The 12,976-nt window shown below is 38.2% G+C and overlaps 2 protein-coding genes across 4 annotated transcripts; both read left to right on the top strand.

Annotated features, from left to right (window-relative positions):
- The first annotated feature begins 1,106 nt into the window (after positions 1-1,106).
- LOC103147460 (zinc finger protein 668-like) lies at positions 1,107-5,558 on the top strand. 3 transcript variants are annotated; one of them, XM_016678449.1, is made up of 5 exons: positions 1,107-1,260; positions 2,307-2,671; positions 2,797-2,948; positions 3,336-3,393; positions 3,850-5,558. In XM_016678449.1, exons 2-5 carry the CDS (start codon positions 2,362-2,364, stop codon positions 4,650-4,652), a joined length of 1,323 nt encoding a protein of 440 aa, XP_016533935.1. In that variant the 5' UTR covers positions 1,107-1,260; positions 2,307-2,361; the 3' UTR covers positions 4,653-5,558. The 3 variants fall into 3 exon arrangements, with proteins under 3 accessions (XP_016533935.1, XP_007565876.1, XP_007565875.1); XM_007565814.2 differs by having other exon boundaries at positions 1,108-1,260; positions 2,797-2,864; XM_007565813.2 differs by having other exon boundaries at positions 1,108-1,260; positions 2,797-2,921.
- A 150-nt stretch (positions 5,559-5,708) lies between these two features.
- On the top strand, positions 5,709-9,124 carry LOC103147459 (zinc finger protein 629-like). The gene is made up of 3 exons (XM_007565812.2): positions 5,709-6,469; positions 7,098-7,201; positions 7,343-9,124. The coding sequence occupies exons 1-3, from the start codon at positions 6,193-6,195 to the stop codon at positions 8,288-8,290; spliced, it is 1,329 nt and encodes a 442-aa protein (XP_007565874.1). The 5' UTR covers positions 5,709-6,192; the 3' UTR covers positions 8,291-9,124.
- The last annotated feature ends 3,852 nt before the right edge of the window (positions 9,125-12,976 follow it).

The raw sequence follows: 12,976 nt of genomic DNA, 5'->3' as shown, positions 1-12,976 counted from the left end.
TGTTTTCTTTGGTTGTCTTATTACTTGCAAAAAGTTAATGTGTTTAAGCTAGTTTAATCTTTTTTGGCACAACACAGACACTGTAGAATCACAAGAAGAGAAGAACACCAACAAAAAGTACTGTTGAGATGAAAAAATAGGCATACATCACAGATTAAAAATTCAGACAAAAAATATATGCAAACATACTAAATTCCACGGTTAAAATAAAGGACTAAGCCATACATGATAAATGTAGTAATTTAAACTAATTGTGCATAAAGCTAAGTATATATTAACATGTATACACTTAGGTTGATTATAAATACAAACCATATTGTAATATTTACTCTAAAGACATTTTCTATATTTAAAACTTTGAAGAGACAAAGATTGGAATGCAATTTCTGTATAATTTTTTCCATAATTTGTTCCCTAATAATGAATGAAATTTTTAACTGTTTTATATGAAACATTAGGAAGTTTATTTTAATTATCTATTTTGTAATTTGACATAACTAAATGGAAAACGGTTGCAAAAACAAATCTCTAAAGATGATCCAAGACCTTTTCATTGCAAAACTGCATTGCACTTGTTTCTTGTACGATTATTGAATGGGTTATTAGATGTGAATATTCTGTGTTCATTGAACATTTGCATTTCTAAATTTGTCTAGCAGGAAGAGTAAGCATATAAAAATAATTTTAAAAAGTATAAGGGAGAAATGCCTGTTTAGAAATGCTGCATTTTAAAGTTTCCAATTAGCAAAATTAAAAGAAAGCAGTCGCATGAATATATATTTAACACATGTTGAATTTTAAATTCTTAATCTAAATTACCACATGTTTTATGTTAGATCTTGGATAGGATAGGAAGTAATTATCATACAATTTTTGATCTTTTGTTAACATGTTTAACGGTAAGGTAACATTTGTAGAACTCTTTAGAACTTATCTTTAGTTACGTAAAAAAAAAGCATGTGTAGGAATTTTTTTAAGGTTTGTACCTCTGCAATGTGCCTAACCGGCTTTTCATGGGTTGAAATGATGAATTACGATGTACATTAAATGCAGCAACGGATGCGTCTGCAATGTAAGATGCTGTGATTGGTTAATGGTAACACATTAACCAATCACAAGGTACCTTATGGCTCTGTGAACTACAGAGACCAGAGCTACGGCGTCATTGCGATAGTCGGCGGGAAAAGTCCGTTTGGTTTGTGGTACCGTCACCTTCCATACGTTCTCTCCGTTTTAGTAACAAAAAAAGCCATCTCCCAGGTGAGCCAAGGTTGATCTCAAATGCAGCTGGTGTCCAGATACTGTTTCTTGAATGCTTGTGGTGTTACTTTGATAGCTATCAGGAATACGCTAAGGCTAGGTCTCTTCTCCCTAGGCCACGTCGCTAGGCGTGTCAGATTGTCAGCATATGAAGTTTATCTTGTAGCATTGCGGTAGCATTGATATGAGGCGTTTACGAGTCGAAGAAAACTAACGGAGTAAATCACGAAATGCTTTACATTCTTGTCGGGGATTGTGAGGGGAAAATGGCGGATGAGGATATCACCGGATATCACTTCCTCATTAGCTTGGCAAAGTAACCAGTGGCTCTTACTTTTTACTGCTGATGTTATAACAATATCCGATTTCTGATCAGAAGCCTTTTTAGTCAACATGGTGGGTTCCTCACCATGTGAGTCTGGTGCCTCTCGTTAACAAGTGTTATTTTAAATACATTATATCATCTGAAGTACGCTGAATACGTGCGTTGGGGTATTTTATTATTGTTTTAGTGAATAAAAGCAGACCTAAAACTAATGCAAAACCTACAGATAAAAATCTTAAAGTGAAATCTAAAGTTTTATAAGCGATAAACGTTATTACTAGCATATTATCTTAGTAAGATTATATGACCATAACTTTGTTGCACTGACAACGACCTACCGGATTTGTTTGTTAATTTACTCAATGATATAGACCACATTCTCTAAAGGTATCAATAGTTAGACTCTCATGAAATAACAGCAAAACCTAAGTTGTTTATTAAAAATTAAATGAATATTTTGCTTAATTTTGGAAAACAAACTTCTTTAAAACTAAATATGCGGATTCAGTATTGTGTGTGAAATTGGATATTGCCTTATGATAAATAACCCTTTTGTAAAATGGCATCTTCCTGTACTTAATCCTGGTACATGGAGCTAAAAGTATAAAATTAAAACTTTTTTGTTGGCATGCAAAGCGTGATTTTATCATAGGTGGAAAACAGCGTGTGTTTTGTTGACGACTGTAATCTGATCATGTTTCTCTTGTGTTTAACCAATAAGGACTTCGGCAACGTCTCGCTCGCTCTGAAGGAGCTGCTGCAGGTCGTCGTCCATCATGTCTGACAGTCTGATGCGAGGCGTCCGGGTCCAGCTGACCACAACGATGGACTCCGTTTTGAGGACGGCCGTGTTTGAAGTCATGAGGATCTTAGAAAGCGCACTGTATAACCATAAGATGGAGATGGCGCAGAAGGGAGAAGAGATTGCTCAACTCAAAATAAAGCTACAAGCTGCAGAGATAAAGCTTAAAGACTTTGAGATGAGCAGTCAGAGAAGAGCAGAGACGACTGAAACCCAATCAAAGCCAAAAGTTGTTCCAGTTGCCCCAGAACAGCCTGTCACAGTTCCTGAGATTGATGTTGAAGGTATAGTGGGTTGTTTATTTGATTTCAAGTAATACGCCGCTGTATTAGAAAGCTGTGTAAGGAACATAACTCCACATCTTACTACTGTGGGGTTAAACATGCTTAGTGTGTCTGTTTGTGCGCAGTGCCTGATGACTGGTGTGCTCCACTGGGCTGTGATACGTCGAACAGACAAGAGGAGGGTTGTCCCAGCGTAAGACTGCGCCAGTTTTCCATACGCCTGTTTCCTGTTCCTCTTGTTAAGCACGAGGTGTGTAGATGGATCTGGGAAGTTCAGGTGATGGCGAATGGTTGTTCAATAACACAAACTGCGGTGGGGGGGAGGAGGAAGCGATCAGATCTGTAACCTGCTGATATGAGCTAATTGTTATGGTGCCACATCCCACAGTGGGCTTGTTGCTTAAGAGGCCACTGGGCGATCTTTCAGTGTGACCCCGGACAGATTTCTGTCAGACAGCTTAACCAATGATGAAATCCAGAAGTAAAGTAGAAGTGAAAACCAGTGAGCCCAGGATGGATGTTGGTGCCAGATCTGAGACTTAATCTGATTGTTTGATCCTTGTTAAGCCTTTCGTTTTCTTCACTCTTTTTCTTTTGAGGTATTTTTTTTTTTTTACAACATTTTACAGATGTAACTTGTATATCTTTATTTTTCTATTTTTAGGAGAACAACAATGTCATCAACGTACAGAAATCTCCAGTCGGCAGGAGATCAAAAAGAAGTAAGTTGTGTTATGGACCATTTTGGTCATTCTCTGATGCTTTCAGGATGTTTTGCGTTCATTTTTGGCTCTTTTATAGACACCTTCATAAAAATGATCAGGGTTTCTCTACAAGGTTGAAAAGCAAGGTGTTTCCTGTTTTACATAAATATGGAAAAACCTTCAAACAGACAAAAATCTAAGATTCTATAGATTAATTGGCGTAATAGTTCCCATTATGTCACATTTTGATTAATCCTTCTTCTGAAAATAGTGAATTACTGTAAATGTTAACATGGGGGCTGAGGGCGGTTAATGTACGTTACATTTTCCTGTTTCTCACCTCACTGTCAAAATTACTTGCCCCTTTTTTTGCTTTGTTGTTGCTAAACTATTTTGTCTCACAACACATAAGTTCAAAGGTCTCAAATCACACAGTCAAATGACATTCTCCATTTGTCTGTCTGTTCCTCCCAGTCTCTGCCATGAATGAAAAGCCAAACCCGAGCCAAGACGAAAGTAAACCAGGCGGTAATCAAGCAGCTCGGCACCCGAAAATAAGTGGCGACCTCAACAAATTACTCCATGGTCTCAGCAAGGACTACTGCGACCTCAGCGGTTTGGACCGGCTTCGGAAAAGACGAACGAGTGAGGAAACTTTAACAGACAATGACAAAAAAGAGAAGAAAGACGAAGAAGATTCGTTAAAGCACGAAGAGAAAAATCAGAGGAAATCCAAATACATTTGCAAGACTTGCTACAAGGTGTTGGACACAAAAAAAGACCTGCGTGCACATGAGCGTTTCCAGAAGAAGTGCAAAGGCTGCCTGAAGGCCTTCTGCTTCCAAAATGATGTGAAATGCCATAAGAGAGTTTGTGCAGAGTACAAGAAGTCGATGAAAGAAAAACGCAGACTACAAGGGAACAAGACTCCCGTAAAAAAAAAAGCACTCGACTCCAGCAAAGCAGAGGGGATCGGGATAAAGGAAATCACACAGTCTTCTGCTGACAAAAAAACCCCCTCCACCCGAAAGTTCGCGTGCAAAAAGTGCAGCTACAAGACTAACTCCAGAAAAAAATTTAGACGACACAAAATGAGTCACAGCGAGAAGATGCAAACTTCGCCCGTATGTCAAGAGATCCTTGATGAGAAAAAGGAATTCGATGTACACGAGAAGAAGCAGGTCAGCAACCAAAATGGAGACCTGGGATGGACTGAGCCCTTAGAAGATGTTGACGAAGATGGAGGATTAAAACGCGGTGAGAAAATGCAAGAATGAAGGCCACTGAGGGTGATGAGTGATGTACGTTTTGTTTTTTTACCAGCCTGAGTGCGTAAGAAGAAGGGCAGGAAGACTGCAACAGGAATAGCGGCTGTCCTCGCTGAAAGCCGTAATTTACACCCACTGTGCTTTTAGTTTTACTTCAGAATTGGAAACGAACAGCTCCAAATATTGTATTTCTTAAAACCATTTCAGTCAAAACAAGAAGCCAAAGTAGCTTTGTTTTTTGTTTTTGTTTTTTTTCCCTCAAATCACAGGTAAGAGTATAAGACGAGACGGGTTTCGTCCACCAAAAGCAAGTAGTCACCTCAACGTCTTGTTTTCTCTGACTAAAATTAGACTGACGAAGGCAGATGTATCCTCAGAAAGTGAAAACTCTTAAGAGAGGGAAACTATAAACTTGCTAGGTGATCGTCGAGTAAGTCAAAAGTGCTTCATCACTTTGTGAGAAATATGATCCAAGCCAAAAATGTGCTTTTTTTTTTCTCTGTTTGCTTGTTGTTGTTTTAATAAATACGAAGGTCCAGTCTCTCCCAAGTATTTGTTTGCATTTGATACATCTTGGGTACTTCACAACTTTATTATATGATGTTCTTGAAAGCTGGATCATTATAGCTCTCTGGTGTCAATTACATTGGTTCAACAGATTTAATTTAATTTTTAAAAATGGGTTTACTCTTCAGGATTGATTTGAGCTTAGCAATCTTGTTTAGTTTTTGTTCATTTTTAACATTTAAGAATAATATTTAATTATTTTACTTTAATGTTGACAGTATTGAATTTGACAGTAAAAAATACCTTTATTTAATGGAGTTTTAAAATGCTTCCTGATGTCCCTTTATTTGATTTTAATTTCATGCTGTTGTTCTGAAATAAAGCAAACTTTGTAGTTTTTCACTGCTACTGTTTTGAACGCTGACTTGTTCTTCCCCATAGAATTAATATGGGATAAATTTATATTTGAAATCTAAAATAGTTGGATTAGTCTTTTAGTTGAAGATTAAGAGATTGAGCTGCGTTGCAAATGCCTTACCTGCACGTCTGCAGGACGTGATTTCTCATCTTATCGCGAGATTTGCAACATCTCTTCACAGGTGCCGACCTGCTACATAAATCGTGCGATTTTTTTCCTTGAAAGTGAGGCTGCCATACTTATTTTATTCTAGTCAACGGAAAGTTACTGGCCAGTAAATTACAACCGCATTGTCTATTAATCTGTTTTTCTTTTTAATGTAGTGTTTATACATTAAACGCAAGTGCTAGCTTAAAGGATGCAATGCTAGCTTCGTTGGGTCGTTGTTTACATGTTATTCAGAGATGACGAGAAAGCGACGCAGGGACTTTTCTGTCTCTTTTAAAGCGTTTTTTACTAAATTACGGTCGAAAATATCCAACACTTTAGCAGGCTCTTGTCATTAACTCCAAATTGTATCCTGACAGTATCTCAGGCAACATGTCGTGTTGTTTTCTGGAAGCTCCCAGGGGTGTGTCGGTCAGTCTCAGACATTAAGTCGGGTTTAATCATAACAAAAGGAGCATGGAGTCTGTGAGGAGCGCTTTTCACGCTCAGCTGGCCACCGTCATGGACTCTCTGCTTGCTGCCGCCGTGTGCGAGATCGCCAAGATCTTCGAGAGCAGCCTGTGCGAACAGCAGGCGGAGCTGGCGCAGAAAGCCGAGGAGATCTCCGTGCTCCGCTGCAGGCTGGAGAAGGTGGAGAGGAGGCACAAAGCTAAGGGTGGAGGCACCGAGGAGGGAGAGCTGTCATCAGGAGACAGAGAGAGCAGCCTGAGGCAACAGATCCCGACAGGATCAGGTATTACAAAAACCTAGAAATATAACCACAGTCTAAAGTTAGGCGGTTTAAATAATGCAAGTTATATAAACTATAATTGACCTTGTTTCAAAATTATTGTTGACAAACTTGAAGTGACATGTTTCCTAACACTGAGTGGACTAATACAGTGGTCTCCAACTCCACTCCTCAAGAGCTGCAGTTTAGCGTGTTTTAGATGTTTTCTTAGTTCAGCACACTTTAACCGAATTAGTGTTTCATTATCAAGCTTCTGCAGAACTTGACGACAAGCTGAGGGCATAATTTGGCCATTATTTGAACTGTATTGCATGCAGAACATTGGCTTGATAACTTGAGTTGGACAACCCTGTACTGGGGTAAAGGGTCCATGTCGAAAGGAGTGACATTCTGCATAGAAAGCGTTCAGAAATACTCATAATTTAATCTTTTAGTTGGTACCCTACAGGACAGTAAAAATAACATTGAAAGAACTGTAGCTCTTAGTGTTGTATATTATTTTATCCCTGATAAGAATACTTGTTTTTCTTTCTTTCTTTTTTTGTATTTTTTGTTGAAATTCTTTGTAAATACAGTAAAACGGGTGTACAACTAAGACCAGAGTTTGCACTAATCTGTTGTCTTTGCATAGCACTGAGTGTGGGGAAGGATCCATGTCCATCGGAAGCAGAGGAAGTACTCTGCTTGCTGAAGGAAGAGGTCACAGGTCAGGAAGGAGCTGCCGTAAAGCATGAGGTGAGATGTTTTACTTCTTTTCCGTGACCCACACAATCTACCCAGTGATTTAGCTAAAATATGTATTTACTCATTCAAATCTTGTTTTTGTTTAATATTGAGGTCCTTACAGATTTCTTTTACCTCTTTTTTTATGAACAGCATCTTAGATTACGGTCTGCTGCAGTCCAAGCCCAAAATGGAAATGTGTGCATCTCCCATCCTGACCACTGCTCTCCCAAGTCTGAATCCAGTCTACTTCCAGCAGGTGAGTGGTTACCTGGACTGAACGCCACTCGAGGTGCTGCGTCAGGTCTGGACCAGCTGCAGGCAGACGGCACTGACTGCTCCGCTGCAGCCGGCAGCGGCATCGGCAACGACGCGTCTTCCTTCCCGCGCGGTTTTAGATCAGACGAGACCAGCAACGAAGGCGACGACGCCTCGTTTGCTTATCTGGACCAGGAGTCTGAGAACCAGAACTCGGATCAGAGTCCGGGAGTAAAGGAGGCTCAGACAGATCTCACTCCAGCCTCGTCTGGTGAATCATGGCAAACAAGAGACGACAGAGGTGCAAGAGGCCACATCAACCACACACGGCGAGTCGCTAATTTTACTACCAGAGATCCTCTGCGACCGCAGTCCAACTCCCAGTTGCTCGCAGCACGACAGACCAACACTCACAGTCATCCTGTAACTCCCAGTGGAGGCAGCGGACGCCCTTACTCCTGCCCCTACTGCACCAAGTGTTTCACCTACCCTTCCCATCAGCGCAGGCACCTTCTACGGCACACTGGAGTCAGACTGCATCCCTGTCAGTTCTGCGACAAGAGCTTCCTCACGCCGTCAGAGCTCACCGTTCACACTCGCACGCATACGGGCGAGCGTCCCTTCGGCTGCGCTCAGTGCGGTAAACGCTTCGCCCGCAGCGGCAACCTGAGAGCCCACCAGCGAGACGTTCACATGGGAAAGAGGCCCTTTGCTTGCGTCGAGTGTGGGAAAAGATTTGCCCACAGAGGAAACCTGAGGGTGCACAATCACAGAGTCCATCAAGGGGATCCGTACTACTCTGACGGTCAGCCGGAGCCTGACATAGGCCAGAGTCCTATTTAAAAGCAACACAAGTAGGAAAAATACCTACATTAAGTTATTATTCAGCACCTTGGCAGCAGTTTGGAACAATTGAAGCTTTTTGGTTTTATTCGTGCTTCTATATTTTTTATGTAGATGATTATGTCTAATTCTGAGTCAGTCTGTTTTAGGTAAAATAGATTTTGTTCAGTGTAATTGATGTGAATGAATGATTATAATAGTCTGAACATAACTGTGGAAGTAAAACAAGCAAAATGTGACTATATCGCTGTGTCTTTTCCTTTTCAAAGTTGACCATTTCTGAACGCACTCTTTATTTGAACTGAAGAAACGATCAAATAATGTTTTATATATGCTGCAGCTGCATCTAAAAAAATTAAAATGTCATCAAAATTGCATTTATTTCAGGATTTCCATTTAGTACTGGGGCACTCAAACACTATATAGACTTATTGCACAAAGAGTGATATAGTTCAAGCATCGTTTTCTGTTAGATTTTATTATTTTGGCTTGTTACACAAGAGGATTATGGAAATTTTGAGATCAAAATCAGAACTCTTTTCTTTTTAGCGGCATTAATTTCCTTCCATAGTTTATGGCTAATAAAAACCCAAAATTAACTTCCTCAAAAAAAAAAAAAATCAGATGATTAAAAGAGATCAATAAATACACTAATATCCAAACATATTAGTGGAAAGTTAGGTGGAAAGAAAAAGTGGTAGAAAAAGTGTACGTATAACCACATTCTTGAGCTGATTTGCTTATTAACATGTCAGCAAAAACAGCAGCTTGATGGCCTCCAAACCCACTGCATTGATCCAGTGACTCATGCAAACGTCTATGTATATACTTTGACATTTCTGTATTGGAAAAAAAAAAACATGTTTAATGGCTTCATTTATAGTCTTCAGAGAAACTAAATGTAGGGTTTTTCTTGGCTGTCGGTAGTAATCATCCAAATTGATAGAAAACAATTGAAAAATTCACTCTTTACGTAAATAATCTACAATATGAATGTATTTGTGGATCATATAATGGATAGAAGTCCAATATATGACTCATAAATCTTGAATATAATTAAGTATTTATTCAGATTGACTAGAACTTGTCTGTCTTGCCTCCATGGATGAATATACAGAGTTGTGCAGTAAAGGACGTTTGTTCAGCATGTAGTTAAAAGTGATATGACACAATGTTTCCTGTTTCCTGAACACCCTGTATGAAACTGGTAGATTAAGTAGTGGAAATAGAAACGACATAAACAAACAACTGGTCCTCCTTTGCACTCAGTTATCTTTTATAACGGTTTAATTCCTTTCGAGGATTAAACTTAAAAAATGTCAAACAATGCTGTATTGTTTATCGTATCTTAAATATTACTGTAAATGTAATTGCTCTTTGTCAGTGCTTACCTTGGATTGAATGTAGTCTTATTTTTCTTCTTCAATACTAAAGAAGATCCATACTGTTGAAATTTTAAAAATCTAATTTCCTCCAGTTTTTATTTCTGGTCAAAAATTTTGGCTCTTGGTTTTTATGTTTTTGCTACTGCTTGTTTACTTCACAGGTCTTTTATTTTAGCTTTCTGCGCTTTTTTTTCTCCTACTTTCTCCAATAATCAGACGGCTCATTTCATAAACAAGCTTATTAGTAAAGTCAGAATCGTTCAGGATTTTCTCAACGGTAAAAAAGTTTTTCTGTTACTTAAGCTGACTAAACAATATTTACTGTAAGGTTTTATTTTACAAATGTGGTTTAAAAAGCAGATTGTTTGGCTGCTAAATGAAAGTATTCTTAGTTTGAAGCTTTTTTTTGTCTCTTCAAAGCTAACTGTATGTACTTCTTATCAAGTTTATTTATAATTTGACTCGGCTGTGAAATGCTTTATTGTGGCAAATATAATGTTAAAGATGACTTTTTTGTTTCCTTTATAAAAAGTTAATCTTTTACATCCTGGCTTGTAATTGTGAAGAAATAAACATGTAAGTTTGTTGCACTGTTTTATGCCAGCCACCAGGGGGCAGTGCAAATACAAAGGTCTAGAGAAATGTGCGCTGACAGGTTTTGATGTTCTCAGCATGTTTTACCTTGTTTTGTCCTACATTTTTGTCGCATCTTTTTCCCCGATGCATGCACGTGTGTCATCATGGTGCCCGTCCTGTAATACATCGTATGAATGTTCAGAAAAATCTACATTTAATTTTATACCTGCACAAAACCTAATTTATTAGAACATGTTTTAGCTATTTTCTTCTTCATATATAAGTATGTGAAACTTACAAATTTTCTTCTGTTTCTTGTATTGATTTTTTAAAAATATTTTAAATCCTTCACACATGAGAGATGTCCAATAAACACTTTATTTTTATTAGTCTTTGAGTGTCTTCTGATGTTAGGATTTCCATGAAAAATGGAAAAATACATTTTTCATAGAAAAATGTATTTTCATGTATTTTAGTTGTAATTCCAGAAAATATTTTGTTAAAAAACAAAGCCACAAAAATGGGATTTAGATGAAGTGATCAAGATATGTTGGATTGCACTTTTTTTTTTTATCAACTTCTAGCTCTTTTATTGTCCAGAAGACCTCAGTTTTAGTAACATTGACTTGGTGTATGTATGTCTTTTTTTCCTTCTTCATAGACCTAAACATGCACTGAGCGTGTGGGCTGAGTGGGGGCTGATGGGATATTTGTCCCTGTCTCTCCCTCTTGTCTTTCACACACTGCAGAGGGAAGTCTGGCCCAGGCTCTGAGCATGTACTCCCCAAGCTGCTGAGTCCATGGACTGCTCACAGAAACACAACATGCAGTGACCTCCCCTCCCCCTTAAAGGTCACCTGTGTTTGTGTGCAGGTCTCTCTCTCTGCCTCAGTCAGAAAGACTGGACATATATTGAGAACACAGAGCCGGAAGAGGCCGTGCAACACGACAGAGAGATTTGAATATTAATGTCAGCGTGCCTCACTTGAAAGGCTTAACATTTATAAATTTGACTCGGATAAAGGTTTGCTGTCTGCTGTTGATGTGGGCGGATTGAATCCTCACTGGGTAAAGCTGGAGGTTCTTATAGACCTTCAAAATGCACACATAAAGACACACACACACACACACACACACACTTTCAGTGCTGTATTTATGTGCTATTTGAAAGCATGAGGCCAGATAGAGGCATTAATTTGTGCACGGATTTGAGTCTCGAAATGTTTTGTGTCTGTATTCAGATAGCATCCATTCCATGCAGTATTTATTTTGTTTGTATTTAGTTGTGTGTAATCGTAAATCTGTTCAAAGCAGCTTTACCTAAAGAGGAAAAGGGCAACAAATACCCGTGGACCAAGCTGGACTGCCAGATGTGTGATTGCTTTATAAGATTTACAAACCACATGAAATGCCAAATGGAGAGAAATCTTTAAAGACTTGAGAAGGTTTACCTTTGTAGAACAGCTGGAATTGTGATCAGACTAAATTACGCACAGCTGGAATATTTTGCATTGGATTTTATTTTGGGGCACCAGAGGAAGGGGTCTGTATCCAAAAGCACATCATGCTTTTCTGCTTTTTATTTGTAAAACTCTACAAGGAACTGGGATTGAATTGATTAATCACAGTGAATGGCAATATTTGTCAACTAATTTAGTAATCAATAAATTAACTGGAGTTTATAGACTAAAAAAATTTTTCTGAAAGAACAACACTGTAAAACTGTACAAAAGTAAATGCATCTTGCATTTAAGATAAAAACAAACTTCGACTAGTTCAACTTGTGTAAACAAAAAAAAAAATCCTATTAAGCGTCTTTTGCTATCAATTATTGGTCAATTTATACAAAAATAATGAGTTATAAGTCAACCCTTCACTGCACTAAGCCCAGCAGAAAAAGTTGAGCTTTTCACATGTTAGTTCGTTTTTTAAGCTGCAGATGCATCCTTTGCTGCAACTGTTAGAGCATTCACTAAAAGAATGGAAAAGAAATTGCTTAATTTTGCACAATAAAATGTCTATTTTCTTATTTAAAAATTTATTTGTTTTTTTGCTTTTTTTAATTTTTTTTTTATTTTTTTTTTTAAAAGGTTTTAGTTGTTTAATTACCGGTTTTCTTGAGGTTGCCATTTTTTTTATTTGACTAGTTGTCAGAATAATAAATTACTGAAATGATCTTTAGTTGCAGCCATAATAGAAACCAAGTATTCTTCCACATTATAATTATGCGCTACTTATGTTTGTGTGTCACGTAAAAATCCTAATAACATACAGTGAAGGTTGTGGTTATAATAAGGAAATGAATACTTGTGCAAGGCAGTATTTCTCTAAATGACCCTCGCATTGCATATGTTTATCTTCCTCTGCAGGCTGCAGTTTTACTGCAACTTTCCAGAAGAAAACAACACATTCATCCTTCTCTCATTCCCCTGCTTTCAGCTAAAGTACTCACTCCATCACCCTATCATAAGCTGCTGAGGCTGAAATGATCCCCTTGACACCCAGTGAACCCCTAAACATGTCATATGCATGTTACATAGATTTTTCTCTCCAGGTCTTGTTTTTTTTTTTTTTTTTTTTTTCCCCAGACACTTTAATGCCTTTTATGCATACAGCGGTTGCAAATAGATGTTATTTTTTCTGTGCAAACGTGTGCGTGGGTGGAGGCTGTATGGGATTTAGAGCTGCCCAAAGGTTGTTCATTATTATCCAGCCAGTCCCACCT

Source organism: Poecilia formosa, unplaced genomic scaffold (assembly GCF_000485575.1).
Source record: "Poecilia formosa unplaced genomic scaffold, Poecilia_formosa-5.1.2 Scaffold183, whole genome shotgun sequence".
NCBI classification, from domain to species: Eukaryota; Metazoa; Chordata; class Actinopteri; order Cyprinodontiformes; family Poeciliidae; genus Poecilia; species Poecilia formosa.
The sequence above is the reverse complement of the archived record's forward strand: the minus strand, read 5'-3'. Positions and strand labels throughout refer to the sequence as shown.